Source organism: Astatotilapia calliptera, chromosome 14, assembly GCF_900246225.1.
Source record: "Astatotilapia calliptera chromosome 14, fAstCal1.2, whole genome shotgun sequence".
In the NCBI taxonomy this organism is placed as follows: domain Eukaryota; kingdom Metazoa; phylum Chordata; class Actinopteri; order Cichliformes; family Cichlidae; genus Astatotilapia; species Astatotilapia calliptera.
In genome coordinates, this window is record NC_039315.1 from 37,467,216 (window position 1) to 37,487,522 (window position 20,307).

The 20,307-nt window shown below is 40.9% G+C and overlaps 1 protein-coding gene across 10 annotated transcripts in view; it reads right to left on the reverse strand.

The window, feature by feature from the left end:
* bcas3 (BCAS3 microtubule associated cell migration factor) overlaps positions 1-20,307 on the reverse strand; it is a 315,169-nt gene that overhangs the window by 251,915 nt on the left and 42,947 nt on the right. For all 10 annotated transcript variants that reach the window (XM_026193347.1, XM_026193356.1, XM_026193348.1 and 7 more), the window contains exon 14: positions 5,730-5,863. In XM_026193347.1, the coding sequence (XP_026049132.1) occupies positions 5,730-5,863 (134 nt within the window). The remainder of the gene's footprint in view (positions 1-5,729; positions 5,864-20,307) is intronic.

Consider the following 20,307-nt stretch of genomic DNA (forward strand, 5'->3'; position numbering starts at 1 on the left):
ACTGGATAGCTCTCCCTTGTATTTTCCAACAAAGTACTTGATGACATGTGTGACAGTCAGAAGATGATAAGACGAGTTTAATGCCTTTGTTTTTCTTTTTAAATCAGTCACACCACGTAGTGAAGATTAAGCATCTCAGCTGACCTGAGAACAATGACGAGAATGTGACAAAGATGTGACCAGATAAACACCTCTCACACGGAGGCGTGAGATGGACAATTAACGAGGGTTTATGTGGTCGTTAGCATCGGACGCCTCATCCTTCTCACTTTGATAGACTAACTACGATTACAAAAGTTACATAACAGGCCTCTGTTTGTCAATATTGTTACGGCAGCCTAATTTGATCTATAACGATGGAAAAGCACTGTTAACTGTGAGCAGAAGCATAATAGATTTAAACAGATCCATAAGTGTGTAAATGCTTTTAAACAATGTGGATATACTAAAGATGGCTGATGTGGGTTTTGAACACAAATGTCTTCTTGGGACTGGAGCTGCTGCTTTGTGTCAGAACTACAAGTTTAGATCATTTCCACTGCTTCACAAAAAATATCACAACATTAAAACAAGATGTTTTTAACATTAAAGTCAGTAAGGTTTTTAAATATTGACATATAATTGGCAAATACTCAAATCACATGTTTGCACAAGAAGCCTGGTTACTCTGTGGAAGTAGGTTACAAAGGAAATCTGACAGTGACAGTCTGTCCCCAAAAACTCCATTTACACAGTGATTAGAATGTAAATAAACACATAAAAATACATTTTACATAATGAAACAATGGAAAGGCAACATGTCAACTGCTAAAACTCTTAAAATCTTTTTTTTTTTTATTTGCAATAGAGGCAAAAAATGGAGTTTTGGTCTGCTTAACAAAACACAGTGGAACATCTAACAACTAAAATGTTAATATAACTAGTAACATCTTAGTAACATGACTGGATATATATAAATAAAAGTACCCCAGAAATGAGGCAGAGAAGGGAGGGGTTCACCTCTCTTGTGTGGGCAAATAGATCAGCTGTTTCAAGAATAACATTTCTCAGTATTAAACTGCAAAGAATTTTGCTTTTATTATCTAAGGTACATAACATCGTTCAACCATTCAACGAATCTGGAGAACACAAAGAGTGAACATCAGTCAATCAGTATGAAATGCTGCGACCTGAGGGGCATTAAAAATCAGATCTCAGAAACACTGAAAACCAATATTAGTCAATATGCAGGTTCAAACTACTTTATGCAAGTTAAGAAAACAGTAAAGCAGCTTCTTTCTTTAGGCCTGAGCTAATTTAAAAATGTGTGAGGGAAAGTGGAATTTCAAATTGTTTTTGAAGATCACGTATGACATGCCGAGCATTATAAAGAAAAGAAGGCCATATGGGTGCATTTGTGAATTAATACTAATGATATACACATATATATATATATACGTATTACAACAGTATGTCTGAGAGTCTGGTTGCTTAACTGGCGTTCTTTCAGACGTCTTACCTGTTGAAAACATGTGCTGCATTACTATAATTCAATGTTATTTATACAGCACCAAATCATGAAAACAATCACCTCAAGGTGCTTAATATTCTTAATAAGTACCCTACAATAATATAGAAACAATCAGACAACACCCTATGAGCAAGCACTTTGGCAAAAGTGGGAAGGAAAAACTCCCTTTTATCAGGAGGAAACCTCCAACAGAACCAGGCTCAGGAAGGGGCGGGGCCATCTGCCCCAGAAGTCTATTGATTGAACAAAGGAGATACCAAACCACTGAGCAGAAAGTAAACACAAAATGCAGCTTCTAAATGAAGGTGTTTATTATTAAGGCCCTGTGTGCAAAAAAGTGGCTCCCCCCAGGTTATAACTTAAATGAGCTGTGGTGTTTCACCTTTGGAAAGCTGAGTTCAACAGCCACACCCAGACCTGATTACTGCCACACCTGTTCTCAATCAAGAAATCGCTTAATAGGACCCGCCTGACAAAGAAAGGAAGATCCTCAAGAACCAGACATCATAGCACGATCCAAGGACATTCAGGAACAAATGAGAAACAAAGTAATTGAGATCTCTCAGTCTGGAAAAGGTTATAAAGCCATTTCTAAAGCTGTGGGACTCTAGCGAACCACAGTGAGAGCCATTATCCACAAATGGTAAAAACATGGAATAGACGTGGAAAAAGTTGAAGTTTTTGAAAAGTGTGTCCTATTACATCTGGCGTAAAAGTAAAACAGCATTTCAGAAAAGGAAAATCATACCAACAGTAAAATATGGTGGTGGTAGTGTGATGGCCGGGCTGTTTTGCTGCCTCAGGATCTGGAAGCCTTGACATAATTTCCTTAGAGATTAATAAAGCACTCTGATTCAGATTCTGAATCTTTGTGGTAATTCTGCTGTCTACCAAAACATCCTGAGGGAGACTGTCCACGACCTCAAGCTGAAGCACACTTGGGTTCTGCAGCAGGACGATGATCCAAAACACACCAAGTCCATCTCGGAATGACTTAAGAAAGACCAAATGAGGACTTTGGAGACGCTGTGGCATGACCTTCAAAAGGCAGTTCACGCTCAAACCCTCCAAGTGGCTGAATTACAACAATCCTGCAAAGATGAGTGGGCCAAGATTCGTCCACAGCGCTATAAAACACTCATTGCCAGTTACTACAAACGTTTGATTGCAGTTATTGTTGCTAAGGGTGACTAGGGCTGGGCAATATGGCCTAAAATTCATATCACGGTATAATTTTAAGCATGTGCGGTAACGATATATATCGCGATATATTCTTTTCTTCTGTATAACGTATTTTCCACACTATAAGGACTTAAAATCCTTTATTTTTCTCAAAAATCGAGAGTGTGCCTTATGTATGGATTCCGGTTGTGCTTACTGACCTTGAATCGATTTGGGCGTGCAAAAATCTGTTAAAAACGTTTTAGTACAACTTTGGTAAGCTGCACTGCTTGATGGATTGTCAGAGCATTACGGCTGCCGTAGCGAGGAGCTTCGGAGAAATCTGGGTCCTAAACTCCGTCAGCTTCAGGTCCCAAAGTCAAACGAACACTAAGAGTTAAAAACGGTCTAAATGATTTCATCTTTAATAAAATCATCAGCGTTGCTGCTGTACCAGGTGTACCAATTAAGTTTAACATCCAGGCATCCATGAAAACAGAATTTATTAAATTTAACGGAGTTAGAAGTTAACAGGAAGTTAGCTCGCTAGTTTCCACCTAAACTTGACATACCATGTTCTGACTGAGATTTTTGAAACTAATTCAAACGTACAGCTCTGCTACCACTTCCAACATAAATGAAGACAGAAACTAAACAGCAGTGGCGTTTGCAGGGTTACTGAAGTTGGACTACCTGGTATATAATGTTGTGCTACGTGATTGCTAGCGACACACGGGGGGGGGCGCGAACATTTTTCTTGTAAAACAAAGGGGGGCCCAGCAAAAAAGTTTGGGAACCACTGCTAAAAATAAAGGCTGAAGAAATTGTGTTCTCACAGAGCAGCCTCATTACTGAAGCACAAATAAATGTGCCAGTTAATTTTTCATTCATTCAGATGACTGGACATCAATTGATGCTACAGACTGTTAAGTTTAGTAGAAGAGCCTCGTGGCTCTGAGCTCATCCACCTTCTGCTCCGCCTTCAGCCCCTTACAGCTGTTATCAGCTCGCAGGTCTGTTTACCTGGCCTCGGGTCACTGACAGCCAGCCGCATGTTTGGTCGCTGGAGACAGATAAGGCGTCCACCTCCACCTACCTAACTCAAGACTTTATGACTCCCAGTATGTTTCTGAGTTCTGTGTGTGTGTGTGTGGTGTGTGTGTCTGTGTGTTATTGTGGTGATAACCCCTGTCCCAAACACAGGCAGGGGCCGGCATTCAGTGTTTACAAGGGCTTGGATCAAAGCACCCTCAGTGTGCAGCCAGTCAGCAGACCTGACGTTTGGTCATACATTAACTGCAGGCAGGCTGTAGGAGTGTGTGTGCATGTGATGGTGTGTGTTCCCAGTCAATAATCCTGAACTTAACAAGGCCTGAAGTACTTTTGTTGAGCAAGCACTTCTCCTTTCTACTGTAATTAATGAGAAAAAGTCAAACTAAAAATAATCTTGAGAACTACAATCTTTTTTCTTTTCATTGTTTTATTAAATTAATTACCATATCCCTTCACTTCATTATTATAGACCATACATTTAGTGAAAGTGTCAAAGTGTAGGTGGTGAAAATTAGCTGCCCACAGCTAATATACTGCTCGATATACTCTTTTCTCTCCCTAAAGTATTATTAAATGACCACATGTAATAATGTGTCAACTCAAGATTTTAGCAGAGACATCCTCTTTAATTAAAACTTTCTTTTTTGATAAAGTAATGGTTAGGTTTAAATCAGGTAACACGCAAGTGTTTCTTCACTCACTATGTATCTGTACACAGCTTTGCATTTAATCATTAGTTAAAATTCATCTCTGGCTCTCTTCCTCTGTAAGTCTTTTGTTCTGTCTCCCTTCATCACCAACTGGTCACACAGATAGCCGCCCCTCCCTGAGCCTGGTTCTGGAGGATGTTTCCTCCTGTTAAAAGGGAGTTTTTCTTTCCCACTTTTCACAAACACATCCTCATTGGTTGTCTTAATGCTGGGGTTTCTCTGTATTACTGTAGGGTCTTTCCTTACAATATAAAGCAACTTCAGGTAACTGTTGTTGTGATTTCGTACTATAAAAACACAATTATGCTAAATTGTATAGAATAACAACACAGGTAATGTTTTAATGCTGTTTAAATGTTGCAGTTCATCGAGGGGGTGGAGCATGTTATTTTCTATAAACTGGATGAATGTTTTTCTTTACCAATCATGTATTTTTCTCATAAATGTATCTGTTTAAATGGGAATGTGGTTTGGAGGGGGACTGGTCCAAACCTGGATCTCACTCAAACTGGACAGCTAAGGGAAGGGTCATCTCCTGTCTACTACTGAAAGGAAATGAAGAAACAACAGAGGATAACTAAGTCATTAAATAAATGATAAAAGCTGTGAGTTTAACAGTTGATCTACATTCCTACCCACAATATGGTCATGAGATAGTGGTTGTTTCATCTTTGGAGAGAGGGAGAGTAGCTCTCAGTTCCGGTGGTCCAGGTATCTCAGTAAGATTATTCTTCACCACCTAGGTTTTGCGCTAAAAAATATGAGGAGAAAACCCCTGGGCTGAACCGGGACAGCCTGGAAAGTTTATGGTTTTGAGCTGGTAAAATATCCCTGGAGCAGCCAAAGGAGACAGTCAGGGAGAGGAAGGTCCAGCCATCTACGCAGCACAGCTCAGCAAGGTAGTAAAAATGAGGTTGGTGGATAAATAAATGCATTACTTTCTATTGTTGACCTTATGTATCACGCTAATGTTTTTAAATTTCATGGTCACTATTACACATACTTTTGTTCTATGGAGGGACGAGCAGTAATAAATTGTGTTTTGTTTGTAATACCGTACCTTTGTTCTTACCCTTTTTTTGGTTTCACTATCTTCACTATCTTAATCATATTGCAGTGATTTGACAGGAAGAAAGAAGTAATAATTATACTTACATACAAGTTCACAATTTACTACATTTGACTAGAATGTATGTGTATGTGAATCAATGCAATCTAAACACTCATTAAATATCTGTACTATTACTCCCAGTGGATGGTTGCAGTGTGCGTGTAGGTTTGAGTTTGTTTCAGACCTTGGCTTCGGTCTCCCCACGATGCAGCGTATAGAGATGGTGAACGGCACTCTGCGAAGATGCCCACGGGTGGGTGAGGATCTGGAAGACGTGAAAGTCATGTCCCAGGGTGTCGGCAGTTACCAGCAGCATTCCTACAAAGAACACATAGTCACTGACATCAGGAATCAGTCCGTTAGCCGGCTTCACTGTAAGCTGATTCTTAATGTGTGCTGTATAAATGGTTCTTATTTTATCGTGCAGCTGCTTGAATGCATGCCTTTTGTTTGTTTGTTTTTTGGCTAATGCTCAAATATTGTAATACGCACGGTTTAAAATGCACTTCGCGCTACATTTGTGTCATGTAGCAGCGCCTACCTTTTCAACTGGGCCAAACCATACAGTGATGACACTAATCGAACAAATTAAGCTTTGGAGGTCAATAGTGCTGTATACTCCATAATGATAAGGTTCCCATCCATACAACATAATGTGGTCTGAAGAGGAAAACATCTATGTTAACCATATGCATATCATCTGGCCTTAGAAGATGTGTTTTTACCGCAATCATCAAACGATCAAATGAGGCAGTATGATGTCCCATCACTCCACCAGAGACCTTTAGACCTATCACCTGAAGCACATGTTACATCTTGGTTTTTGTTTGTTTATTTTAATCATTTTAATCAAGATGATTCAAAATGATACTCCAATTTGTGCAGTGTGTCTTACTGTTCCTAATGGTACACTGACCAATAGGGGTGGGGGAAAAAATCGATACTGTGTAGTGTCGTGATATTTTGTTTGCTAATAATGTATCGATGCAGGGACAGCAGAAATCGATATTTTGTTACAAAAAAGGTTTTTGTGCTCTGACTTCAGAGCATGTTGATCCTTTTTCTGAGCAACAATCCTGACATTGCTTCACTGTCCAAATGTGTTTAACTTGTTTTTGGCAGCAATAAACATGACAGTTTACTTATTTTAATTTAAGACATGTTTTATTTTAATTACGTTTAAAACTTTTTTATTTAATGTAAAATTATATTTTGTTTTAATTTACTTTCAAATTCTTTAGTTGCTGAAGGGGCTGCATAGTTTTCATAAATTGCATAGTTCAGAATAGCTATAATTGTACCAGATGGTTGCATTCAGTTAAGTTGGACTAGACTGTAATACAAACCGTTCAGTTTGTCAACAATAAAACTGAAATGAGAGAAAGACTGAGTGTGAGACTTTGATATTAGATAAAATGAATATTGATAAAGTTTACCTTTATGTACAGAATCTGAATATCGCAAAATATTTTAAAAAATTGCAATAATATCGTATCGTGCGTTAAGTATTGTGATAATATCGTATCGTGGGATGTATGGTGATTCCCACCTCTACTGACCAACCAAAATATTTCAACTGCATTTTATTCCAGCAGCATACAACCATACAAACTGTGCATGACACATGTTAGACAGCATGAAAGAATTACTATGCACTTAAAACAAACAAACCAGCCCATTAAACATAGCCAGCTATCATTTGTGACAGTCATAAAATGCAACTTTGCCTTACATGATAGCTCGGTCTGGTAAAAGCACGGCTCGAGTCCTGTGATTGTTCAAGGACAGACGAAACGAGCGTCCATAAAAGAGGCAATCTATGTATTCGAGCATCAGTGCACATTTATGGGCGTGTCTATGCGCATTCAGAATCACCAAAACGCTGAACCACAGCGCAGCACAAGTGTAACCAACACTGACAGGCCCATTCATTTGGTCCTGTTTTATTTGAAGCTCGTCAAACTCCAGAAAGTATAGGTCCAAACCATAAACAACATGCCCAACAAACCACACCAGAACAAACCCAGATCTAAACTGGCTCGTCTACACTGCTTTTCAAATACAATCCAAAACCCATCCCCAGAAACCTTCTGACATGCTACAAACATGGAGATCGAGCAGCAACTCATAATACAACTCATTGATGCAGAGTGTAAAAAATGTCCAAGGCCCTGTCCTTCTGATGACTTCCAGACATAAATAATATTAAAGTAATTAGTATTTTCCTCTCAGTTTTTCCACTTGGAATCTTTTATGTGGAGGCTGCAGTAGGTTTTAATTAGTGGCCGGGCTTTATTGGGTGGCATGTCAAATGTGAAAAGAGGATGTTGGAATGGCATGAGATTAAAAGGATCCAACAACACGTGCGAGGGAGATGGAAAACACTCCCTTTCTGGAAAAAAAAGAAGCCATTTTTGCACATTCAGAGTCGAAGTTTCCCTTGGCCAAGATTTGAAAATTAGTAAAGAAAAAGCACTGCTCACAGATGATGAAAATCTGGATAAATGATAGGTTCGTGCAGATTATCAGAGGTGGAAGAAAGAAACTCTAACTAAAGCCAAGTGAAGTGTGCATTAAGACAGTGGTTAGCTAGTCATGCTGTATCAGAGCGACCAGAAAGCCAAAAAGCTAAGGCCCAGGGCCTGTAAACTCTTGAAAACCCACGCCCCAAACGAGGTGCCAAGCCACAAGAAGCATTTGCGTCAACTGGGAATAAAGAGAAAGAAGGGCCGGGGCCCTTCTAATTATAGAGTCTGGAAACGGAAGCGCAGGGCGATTAGGAGTTGAGGCGCTGCGGTCTGTTTATCTGGGAGCTTCCTCTCGCTCTCAAACCCTCTCTCCCCTGTTCTCCGCTCTCGTTCACTTTTGCTCCTCTCTCTGTTTTGGTCGGGCCCTGCCCACCCAGTGGCTGGAGAGTCTGGCCCCTAGCTTTCTGACAGATGAGACTTGGCCACTGCCTTCTGGCCAGGGCCGGTGTTTCTCTTCTGCTGATGGTAGAGTCTGGGCTCCAAAAAAGTAACAGCTCAGGAAGGCTGGAGAGCTTTGCGAGTGCGAGTGCCCGAGGACTGGGGCTTTTGTGGCCTTGTTGAAATACAGAGGCCCTTGCCGAGAGGCGTCAGTCGGTTAGCCCACGGGAGGGCCAAATTAAAAAGCAGCTGAGCGGCCCGGTGGGTGAAAAGAGAAGGTTTTAAACAGCGGCTGGCTACAGCGGGGTTTGACACGTCCTATTTATAACACCTTGTCCCAGGGGTTACAGTGTTATTTACGATGTTTTAGTACCAAGATCGCTGGCACATGCTCTAAGACGTGCGCTAAACTGGAAGGGGTGACTTCTAATTTGCCATGTGTGCGAGACATGCGTTCATATGGGATATGAGGGAAGTGATATAATCATTTCCATAAATATCTGCTTTTGCTTTCTGGGGTTTTTTCCTCTTAAAATCTTTTTGTTTTGTTTTGCTGCAGGCTTTAGTGTCCCATCTCTGACCATCCAAACAGAAAACATCTGCTCAATCCCATTAATGTTGGGAGGATGTTTCATTTACAAAGTGGTGGGGCTAGCTTTATTCTTGACAAAGGCGGACGGGACGGGAGGGCGAACGGCTGAAAGAGAGAGAGAGCGAGAAAGGCAAAGAAATAAATGGAAAGAAGAGGGTGATTTCCCTACTTGGCAAAGTGGAACGCCACAACAAAACTAGTCCACTTTTTAATTAACAACACTACGCTGAAAAAAAAAAAAAGCTTTGAAAATCGGGAAATTCTCAAATTATAACCATGTGGAGGGGATAAAGCTTACAAGATGGAGTACTTGGGGGATTCGGATAGCCTCGCTGTTACCAGGATGCATAAACTTCAGAGCAAATGAGCCCATTTACTTTGAAAGACTATCCATCATAAAGAGGAGGTTTTGTCTTCAGGGCTGGGAAGGACAGGACGTTATGTCTGTCTGAATGGATTTGTACATATACTGGACATATACAGCGCACAGCCACAATATTAAAAGCAATAAAAAGTGAAGAGGACAACGCTGATCCTCTCATTACAGGAAATCTTGGGTCCTAACATTCATTTAAATGCTACTTGTACTGTTAAGGACACCTGGACACACCCCTGTGACAACAGCATTTTCCAGCAGCACTTGGCTCCCACAGCAGGACAATTCACCTGTGCAACCAAGGTGCACATCTGGCCTCCAAAACGGTCCTACATCCATGCTCCGACATGTCAAAACAGCATGAAAGAGCAGTGTTATTTTAGGCAGGTGATTTTAAATGGTAAATATAGCAGTTGGCCTTATTCACTCATTTTCTTTGCCTAACTGCTTTCTATCAAACATCTGCAATTATACTGCCCAACAATCTCCCTGCATTTTATCATATAAAGCCTAATAATATATCCTATACAAATTGTAATACTCTAAATATAATTTGTCATACTCTGCCAGGAAATTTGAGGACTTTTCAGAGCGGTGCCAGGAGTTTAGTCTTCAAACGCGAGAATATTAACATGGTTGTAATCAAAGGAACGTTAATGGTTATGTCTACTCTTTATAACTAGAGAAAATTGTGCTACTGATTGCAGTGCAAATTGGAGGGGGAAGAGTGTGCCCTACTAATCTTCTCAACACCGCAGCAGCAGACTAATATACGAGCAGTTTTATATCTGTTGGGCAGCAGAGTAAGCATTAGGGTTAGACAGATGCTAAAAAGCCAAAGTCAGCCGCCCCCAACAAAGCAGAGCGGGTGCAGTCTGACTAATTACTCATTTCTCTTAAAAGTTATAGCTACGTATTGCTTATGTTTTAGTACGGATGGTGTATGTTTATATTTGCATGTGCATTAAAAAACTTTGAGTAGCATATGAACAAAATTTAAACTAAACAACACTAGATGATGTTTATGTGTTGTCGAGGTAATGACAAAAATGTTTTATTTGGTTAGATCGCTGCAACCTTGACCTTTAACCTCTAAATTCATCCAGTGTTTGAATCCAGCAGTTTTTACTCAGCACTGAAATTTCTGAGCAAAAGTTAACGTCTTTGAATTCATTTGAGAATGAAATTCCTTTTATGATAATGTCATTAGAATTTAATACAAATACTGGTACAAATAAAGATTGTTCAGTGCCTCAGCAGAGCGAGCACCTGATAGCCACAACACCTTTTTTAAAGGCATGCTGTTCAGGTGTACCAAAATTCTCTGGGTCCCCGAAACGCATCGTTCTGAAGATGAAAAGAAGGCCACTTGAAGGCGGACAGAATGGAAGAAAAATGGAGAAAACAAGAGAGGCAGGAGAAGGAGGAGTGCTTACGGTTCATTTGATGTACAGTGGGCTGAAACCAAAAATTGTGTTTTTCTACACGCTCCATAGGCAGACCACCTGTGAGCACTTAGATATTAATAGATATGAAAAAAGGTGTATATATATGTGTGTGTGTGTGTGTCTAACCTAGCGGAGAAACAGCTAGCAGTTTGACATTACTATGCTGGAACGCTGGCTCTTTTAACAGGGCAAAAGTCACCTGGCTTTAAAGTCGTGCCGACACATAAGAGGCAGGCACCATAGAGGTCAAGTTCACAAAGCGTGACTGTTCTCAAAGCAGAGCTTCAGGGTTGTTCTTTCATCACCTTAAGTGGAAAAATACACTACTTAAGTTTGTGTTATAGGGCATTTACATATTTGCAAACTTCCTGCTGAAATTGTTTTAAAGAGGAGAAGTTTGTATTTGTCATTTGCCAGAAGGCTGTCCAACGAGCACATTATTGGCTGTATAAAAAGGCGAAAACATGAAGGAAGCCTCTGTTCTTGTTTCACCTGCAACAATCTGCCAAAGCTTCAACACCAGTTTGCTGCCACTAATCTAAATTCCCAATGAAGCCCAGGTCTTTTTGTTTTGCTTTTGTGGTTTCTCAACATGGGACAAACATGTTCTCACAGCAGCTCAAAGAAGGTTTTGACAGGAGTTAAAAGCAGGTTTTTTTGTCATGTCATATTTTAAAATCCCGAGAACATTCTGCTCACATCTAAAATCTATGGATTTAAAATCTACTGAAAGACTTTGGGACTGTCATCAGAGCTTAATCCCTTAGGCCAAGAGCGAGGTAAACTCCTTATGGGCTAGCTTGAGCATTTTTTCAGTTCTGTTAACCAATGAAATCCCTTCAGACTGTCACAGCTGCCATTCATAGGTAAGATTTAAGACTTCCTAGATCTCAGCTGGTCCACTGAAGCTGTGTGTCACAAAAAAGGATTATTGAGGCCATCCATTCTGTTTCAGGTTTCATAACTATATTTAATTTGAATGTAGGGTTTTTTAATTTAAATAAATAAAAACACAAAAATGACTAACAAATAATTTTGAATGATGGAAAAAGCAATGCAAAGTTACTTTGTAACAAGAGGAAACATGGTTCATCAGGCAAATAATCACATATATGAAGTTACATAAAGTAATGTAAACTGTTCTGCCTTTACAAACAGGCTTTGATGCTGTAATTATGCTTTTATTTATCTGCAGATACAAAAAATTTGCAAATGCAAAACATAATAAACATATGTGTTGTATAAGTACTACACAAGTATTTATAAAAAGCTTAAAACACACTTGTGTACCTGTAATAAATTACAGGAAAATCGTTAACATTTGAATAAATGTTAATTATTTATATAGTGGTTTTCTGCTATAAGGGCATTTTAAGTGCTTATTAATTACAGTATTTGACAACAAATATATTAATTACATTACTTTAAAACATTAATAAATAACACACATCTTCATGTAGCCACGAGTTCATGTAACATTTTCTTCTCCATTTTTGTGGAGCCGAGTCTGATTCCCTTAACACGTGAGTGCCGGGTGCTGGGTGCACATCGGCTTGAGCTACTACTCCTTTTCCAGAATTCTCTTTTTTTGTCTGACTGAATCAAATTATCTCTGCTGAAAAAAATTAAGGGAACATTTGGGAACACCAAGTCGTAACCACTGCTTTCCATATATACGCTGCCAAACAAACAAACCGTTCCACAATTCATAGAAACAAGAAACTTCCCCACTGTCCTCTTCCCCACTCAGTCTCCCACCTACACACATACCATAAAGAAGTTCGAAATGACCTGCGCGTTACCGCACCATGTGGGCTATAAATGACTCCACACGGCTTTGCTGTTTGTTCTGGGGAATTTTTTTCTCAGCCAAGTTTTCCAGAGACCCTGAGTCACCGTCTAGCTCATCCAGTTCCACTCTGTAGCTCTGACCATGCACTTTAATAACCACTTTTCACCTGCAAGAGCGTGGGGCTTATCCACTGAGATGGCAAATATTTCATTATTTTATGATTTTTTTTGTAAAAAATAAAAAAATAAACTACTTTAGAAAACACGGTGTAATGCAGACCGTGTTTTTTGTAGGTTGGAAACTTACATGGTGAAGTCAGAATTTAGATGCTAGAACCAATGCTATTAGGCTCTTAAAACCACCACCTTGATACACAAGTAGGCAGTAAATGAATGCCTCTCATTGTACCAAAATAGCTGTTTACTGTAGAAGCTAAATGTGTTTGATAAACACATACATGACCAGCTTAAAATCACATCTTTGTTAAACCTTGTGTTTTCATCTGAAACAATAGAAACACCATAGCTAGAGATTAGTTGAAAACTAGGACGACACATCTCCTCACAGTGCTCCCTGCACAATGCATGGTTTTAAATCACATTCTGGTCTGCTGTCAAATACTAATGACAAATAGCAAACGATGGAGGTGTCAGCCTGAGCTGCAACAAGTACGACAGGCATTGTAAAAACACACCCAAATATTACAGTAGTCTCAGTAAAATTCAGTTTTTGTTTGTTTTTTTAATCTCTCAAAAAGGCAAAACTGAGAGGCCTGTGGTGCAGAAGCTGTAAATCAGATCAGAGCCGCCTACGAGTGCTAATTGCTATCTTGGTGTGAAGACATGACTCAATCCATACTAAATGTGCGGCCGAGTGAAGCTGCTTGTGTGTGGGAATTCCCCTCATGTTCAACATGTGCGTGTGGGTCCAAGGTTTTTTGGCAACAGCCTGGTTTCTTTCACACATTAGTGAGATGTACAGATAGAGTTATTACACCACGAGCTGCCTTCATGGCACAGCTGCCTCAATGGTCAGGCACAACAAGCCAGGCTATTCATTAGACCAGCCTGTTGCTAAACCAGGGATATGGTTTATGGGACAGCTCCATGAGGGGAGAGATTCAGTTTTGATTCAGCTTCCATTAGTCGTGGCTTTGAAGGGGTATTCAAAACTTTTAGGTGGCTGCACAGTGGTGTTTTCCTGATCTACCGTGGATTTCATGAGGCTGAAAAAGGATTCTTCACAAGACAAAGGTGAAAATATATCCAGTACAAAACTTGACTCATGGTCAGGCAAGATTTCTGATTAATCTGTGAATTTGATTGATAATATAAGTAACAATAACCTGCAATGATTAAGGTTACTAAGTAAATACATTTATTCAAGCATAGCAGATACTTGCATGGGTGATGCTTTGAGTAGCTTCATTAACACCTGAACTTTTCAATCCACTACATTTATTTAAAAGCTATAGCCACAAGTTACTGCAGAGGTAAATGGAGTTAGGGATGGCCGTTATTTAAAAGTTATTAGTCTGTTAAATTACACCTAAAAAGCTGAAAACTAAGTTTGCAAGACCCAGGGAAATTAACTGAAGTTTTCTGTAACCTCAGAGTAAAATCTAGAAGTGAGCAAAAAGCTTAAGAAAGCTAAAGCAACAAAATGTTTTGCATTGTACAACCAGTCAAAACTCCAGGAATATTAAATGGACTTAGACTGAAAAGAAAGGAAATATCAGATCTTTAAATCTGAAAAGCAGAAACTTCGTGGATCTCTTTAGTTGAAAAATGACAAATGAGTACTTAAGAGTTCAGAATTAATTAATTATTCGATCGTGGTCCAAGTGAAACCCTTCCGAGTTGGGAATGCCTTTCACATTATTATATCAGTGCAATGTTACTACATATACTTGATACATGCTTCATACATATTATTCAAGACTAATATCAGCTGTTTAGAAAAATACAAAATGTGACATTCTCTTGGGCTGCAAATACAGGACTACAGGACGTCTTCTTCCACAACTGCATGTAAAGCAGCGGTCTCCAACCTTTTTTGCGCCACGGACCGGTTTATGCCCGACAATATTTTCACGGACCGGCCTTTAATGTGTCGCAGATAAATACAACAAAATAAAACTAGTACCAGTACTGAAAAAAGAAGATTTATTCATAACACACATGAAAAGACCCAGGAAAACAGAGTTAACGGTAAAAACAATAACAAAATAACGCTGAAAACCGATAAAAACCCTGAAAACCAGACATTTCACACCGGAGCCTCAACTCTTGCGGCCCGGTACCAAACGACTCACGGACCGGTGCCGGTCCGAGGCCCGGGGGTTGGGGACCGCTGATGTAAAGGACTTTATCAAACTGAGCATGGGCTGGAAAGAATAAAGCGGATGGAGCTCGCTTGATTGTTGAATCAATCACTCCATCTAGTGCCAGTCATACTCACCAAAAAAAAGAAAAAGGAAAAAAAGCCTCGTTGCTGGACAGTATCTCTTTCATCAAAATATGAGTCTATTTCGACCTTGGCGTTATACCCAATAATCAAGTCAAGGATCATTAAGGATAAGTGAAAAGGACGAGACGTGAAAGAAAACAAGCACACACACATCGCAGCTGTTAAAGAGAGCTCTTTGCCACTGCACTTCATCTGCGTCCCTCTAATTACACCACTAGGAATAGATCCACAGATCCACCGAAGCGCCAGCCGCCACACCAATAACTGGCGGCGAACGGTCCACCCTCTGTAGCGCCTCCAACACACACAAGCCACTGGGGTTTCTTACATAACTCTTCCCAGCCAAAACGTCTTGGTTTTCCAGGCTCTACTGGAGTCATATCATTGTTTCTTTCTTGTTTCTGCCATGTTGAGGTTGAACACTGTGAAGCGAACCTCAGTAAGGCAAGAAAGGTAGTTCAGTAAAAGCCACTTCCACTAACTTGGAACGAGTTCACTTAGAGGCAAACCAATGAACCAATCACTCAGGATTTGGACTCTGATCAAAACAAGAGGCCTTTAATTATAGAACACTGAAAAAGAGGCAGCTTAGAAATGAAAATGAATAAAAGAAAAACAATGATGAAAGCAGTCCTGCAAGAGAAGTTTCTATGCCTGTGTTCAGATTTAACCTAATCTCATCACATGCTCTGCCTGCAGTTTTTGTCTCTTTTTAAAAGGATTGAAATCTGTGTTTTTTTCACTGCATTTCTTTGCATTTTAAAGTTGTATTAGCTCTTTAGATTGGGCTCACTTAAGAGTTAGAAAGATTAAAAATGTGTCTGGAATTTTGATGATGACAGTGCCCTGTGTAAAGGTCACGGCAGAGTCTTTTGGCTTGCTGACGCAGCATCAACCAGTACACCAGAACCACTGTAAAATCTACATGAACAGCACTGGAATACACCGAATTCAGTGGAGGCCTAGTTTGGATCTTAGAAGTAAAGACGACATTATTCCTTTAAATGATGAACAAAGACACTTTTCTTACACTACGACATAAAAAACACAGTCAGCTGGCTAACAACATTGTTCTTGTGCAGAAATGTTGATTCATTTCACATATCCATAGTGTTTTAGTCCCAATTTCCTTCAGCATCAATTTTAGAATAAAGATGTTCTGTTTTCATTTAACAAAAACGAGCGATTCATATTTCTGCAAAGGACCACGTTAGAGGATTTTGATCCCATTTGGCTGCTTAGAAATGGTTATTCTACTTTACATAATTGTAAGAATCATAATCAAGATTTGTTTTAATATATTTTAACAATTAATTCCAACTACAAAAAGCACAGCGACCAATCAAAGAAGAAAAGGCCAAAAACTGCCACAAAACCTTTACCAGTTACATCCAGTGCTTTCAAATGTAATGGAGTACGCAGAGCAAAGGACCCAACAGCAGACTTCAGAGGGAGACATTTATCAGCTGATACAAGTCCAAGGGACACACACAGGGACACACACAGGCAAACACACACAGGGACACACACACAGGCAAACACACACAGGGACACACACACGGACACACACACGGACACACACAGGCAAACACACACAGGGACACACACACAGGCAAACACACACAGGGACACACACACGGACACACACACGGACACACACAGGGACACACACACAGGCAAACACACACAGGGACACACACACAGGGACACACACAGGCAAACACACACACGGACACACACAGGCAAACACACACAGGGACACACACAGGGACACACACGGGGACAGACACGGGGACAGACACGGGGGGAAACACACAGGGAAACACACACAGGGACACACACACGGACACACACAGGGACAGACACAGGGACACACACAGGGACAGACACGGGGACAGACACGGGGGGAAACACACAGGGAAACACACACAGGGACACACACACGGACACACACACGGACACACACAGGGACACACACGGGGACAGACACGGGGGGAAACACACAGGGAAACACACACAGGGACACACACAGGCAAACACACACAGGGACACACACGGGGACAGACACGGGGACAGACACGGGGGGAAACACACAGGGAAACACACACAGGGACACACACACGGACACACACACGGACACACACACGGACACACACACAGGCAAACACACACAGGGACACACACACAGGGACACACACACAGGGACACACACACGGACACACACAGGCAAACACACACAGGGACACACACGGGGACAGACACGGGGGGAAACACACAGGGAAACACACACAGGGACACACACACGGACACACACACGGACACACACACGGACACACACACGGACACACACACAGGCAAACACACACAGGGACACACACACAGGGACACACACACAGGGACACACACACGGACACACACAGGCAAACACACACAGGGACACACACAGGGACACACACACGGACACACACACGGACACACACACGGACACACACAGGGACACACACACAGGCAAACACACACAGGGACACACACACAGGGACACACACACAGGGACACACACACGGACACACACAGGCAAACACACACAGGGACACACACAGGCAAACACACACAGGGACACACACAGGGACACACACACGGACACACACACGGACACACACACGGACACACACACGGACACACACAGGGACACACACACAGGCAAACACACACAGGGACACACACACAGGGACACACACACAGGGACACACACAGGCAAACACACACAGGGACACACACAGGCAAACACACACAGGGACACACACAGGGACACACACAGGGACAGACACGGGGACAGACACGGGGGGAAACACACAGGGAAACACACACAGGGACACACAGAGGGAAACACACACAGGGACACACACAGGGACACACAGAGGGAAACACACAGGGACACACAGGGACACACACGGACACACACGGACACACACAGGGACACACACAGGGAAACACACACAGGGAAACAATGGAACAAAGGATGAATAAAGACACAGGCAGGACACGGGTGGGGAACAAACAACAGCTGAGACTAACTAAGGCTAACAAGACAGGTGAAGTAAAACTAGGAACAAGAAGCAGAAGACAAACAATTACCAAAATAAAAAAAGAGTGACAGTCTAAACACAGAAACACAATGTCCTGATGCATGCTCAATTATCCGGTTAAGGACATCCTGAACGTAGTGTTTTCAGTGGGAGAAACATTTCACCACTCATCCAACTGAGGATGAGTGTTCATCTTCACCCCAACCTTACAAACAGTACATCTGATTAATGACTGAAATTAGCAATGGGCTGTGAGGCCAGTTTCATGATCAGTAATATGCAAATTGGCATGACCATTGATGAACGGCCATCTCTGAATCGAGGAGGGGGCCTAAGGGTACATCTTTCACAATCTTACAATGCTGTGATTGCAGCCATTCCCCAACTCTCTGTCAATGGTACTCGTGGCCATTGATCAGTTTTTTTGGCTTCTCTTGGCGCCATTTCTGTTTGCGTGACTTCAAAAATCATTATTCTGGCAAATCCTGGCACGTGTTATCAAATGGTCAACTTAAATATTTCACCTGATCGTGATCACATTACATCAAAGCCAGATAAAGTTGGTCTGTAAATGATTTGGGAACAAAACAAGCTTTTAGTAGTGTCGGTGGTCAAAGTCAATGTTTGTTTGTGGGGTTTTTGTTGGTTTTCGTTGTTTTTTTTTAGGGGAGGAGCAAGATATCAAGAGCAACTACTTATCCTAAGCTTTACTTCTTAGCAACCTTTTTAGCTCCTTAAGATAAGTATCCTAATGGGAAAAAATATAAGCACATATTTAGTAGCTTAGCCGCATAGATGGGTAATATATGTGATTTTGTTGACAGCAGGTAGGAGAATGTGGGGTTAAGACAACCATGTCTGGCCTGTCTTTGTCTAAAATATGATCTTAAACCTCCTGAGATGGAGCTGCTAAGTTTAGTCATAAGTCTAAGTAAGTCAAGGATTCCTGGAGCTTAGAGGTCACAGGGTTAGAGTCATCTCTCAGCAGCTTCTTTATTAACTTGCACACATACACACACAGCAGGAGTAACAGAAACATACACGCAAAGATCACACACAGAAAGTGATGACGTAGCCTGTTCACACGTACAAAGCATCTAGTGTCCTTTTCTATGTGGAATGAAGTCAATGGTAAAAAAATGTTTAAACCAATGCAAGTGTTTTTGCTGCTCAACGACTCGTTTGTCACATTTGTCATGTGTTGCTCGTAAATGACAAAGAATAAACACATATTGAACACAAACACTGGTGCAAAAAAATAAAACAGAACACATCAAATTAAGTCAGCATTTGATTTGCACTGAATTCGTTTTGCACCATGATGAAGGATTTTCTTTTAAAAACAAAAGAAAGAAAAAAACAAAAGCAACAGATTACATAAAAAGACAAAACTGGGTGAATGCTTGGACAACCTACCTGCCAAACACCGAAGAGAATGCACAACATAAAGTCCCTGATGAAGATTGCTAAAGCAGTTATTGAAATGCCTCTTCCAGGCAGCCTAACTATTGTGTTTACTTTGGATCAGACTTCAAAATAAAAGTGATTCGTGTAAAAATCTTGTTTTGGAACTATGCACAGCTTGGTCTTCTTGCAGTGCCATTCACAAGTGTTTGAAACACATCTCTACAACAGAGGTGGAGATTGCAAAGCTAGCCTACAAATACATTAAATTTTTAAACAATCTTGCTAAAGTAAATCAGATAATCCTTTAGAAGGAAAAGGCTGCTCACAGCAAATATTGATTTTATTTTTCTTTTCTCGTTTACTGCATTCTCTCTAAGATTAAGAGATAACTAACACATTTACCGTATGGGATACAATGTCTGATCTACATGTGCTTCCTTTGTTGAGGCTGGGGAAACACAGGCCAAACACTTGTTTAAGTGGAATACACACACTTGGAATTTGGCTTGGATGGTTACATCCAGCCCAACCAAAGAAACAAGACGAAGCCGCCACATGTGAGCCAAACAAACAATATGTTACCGTACACTTGAATGGACGTGTAACTGCTGTGCTGTTTTTAGTGTTCTGGTCACTGAGTGTTCAGTCTTCTTCTTCAACAGTTACGAGTGTGTGTGTGTGCACAT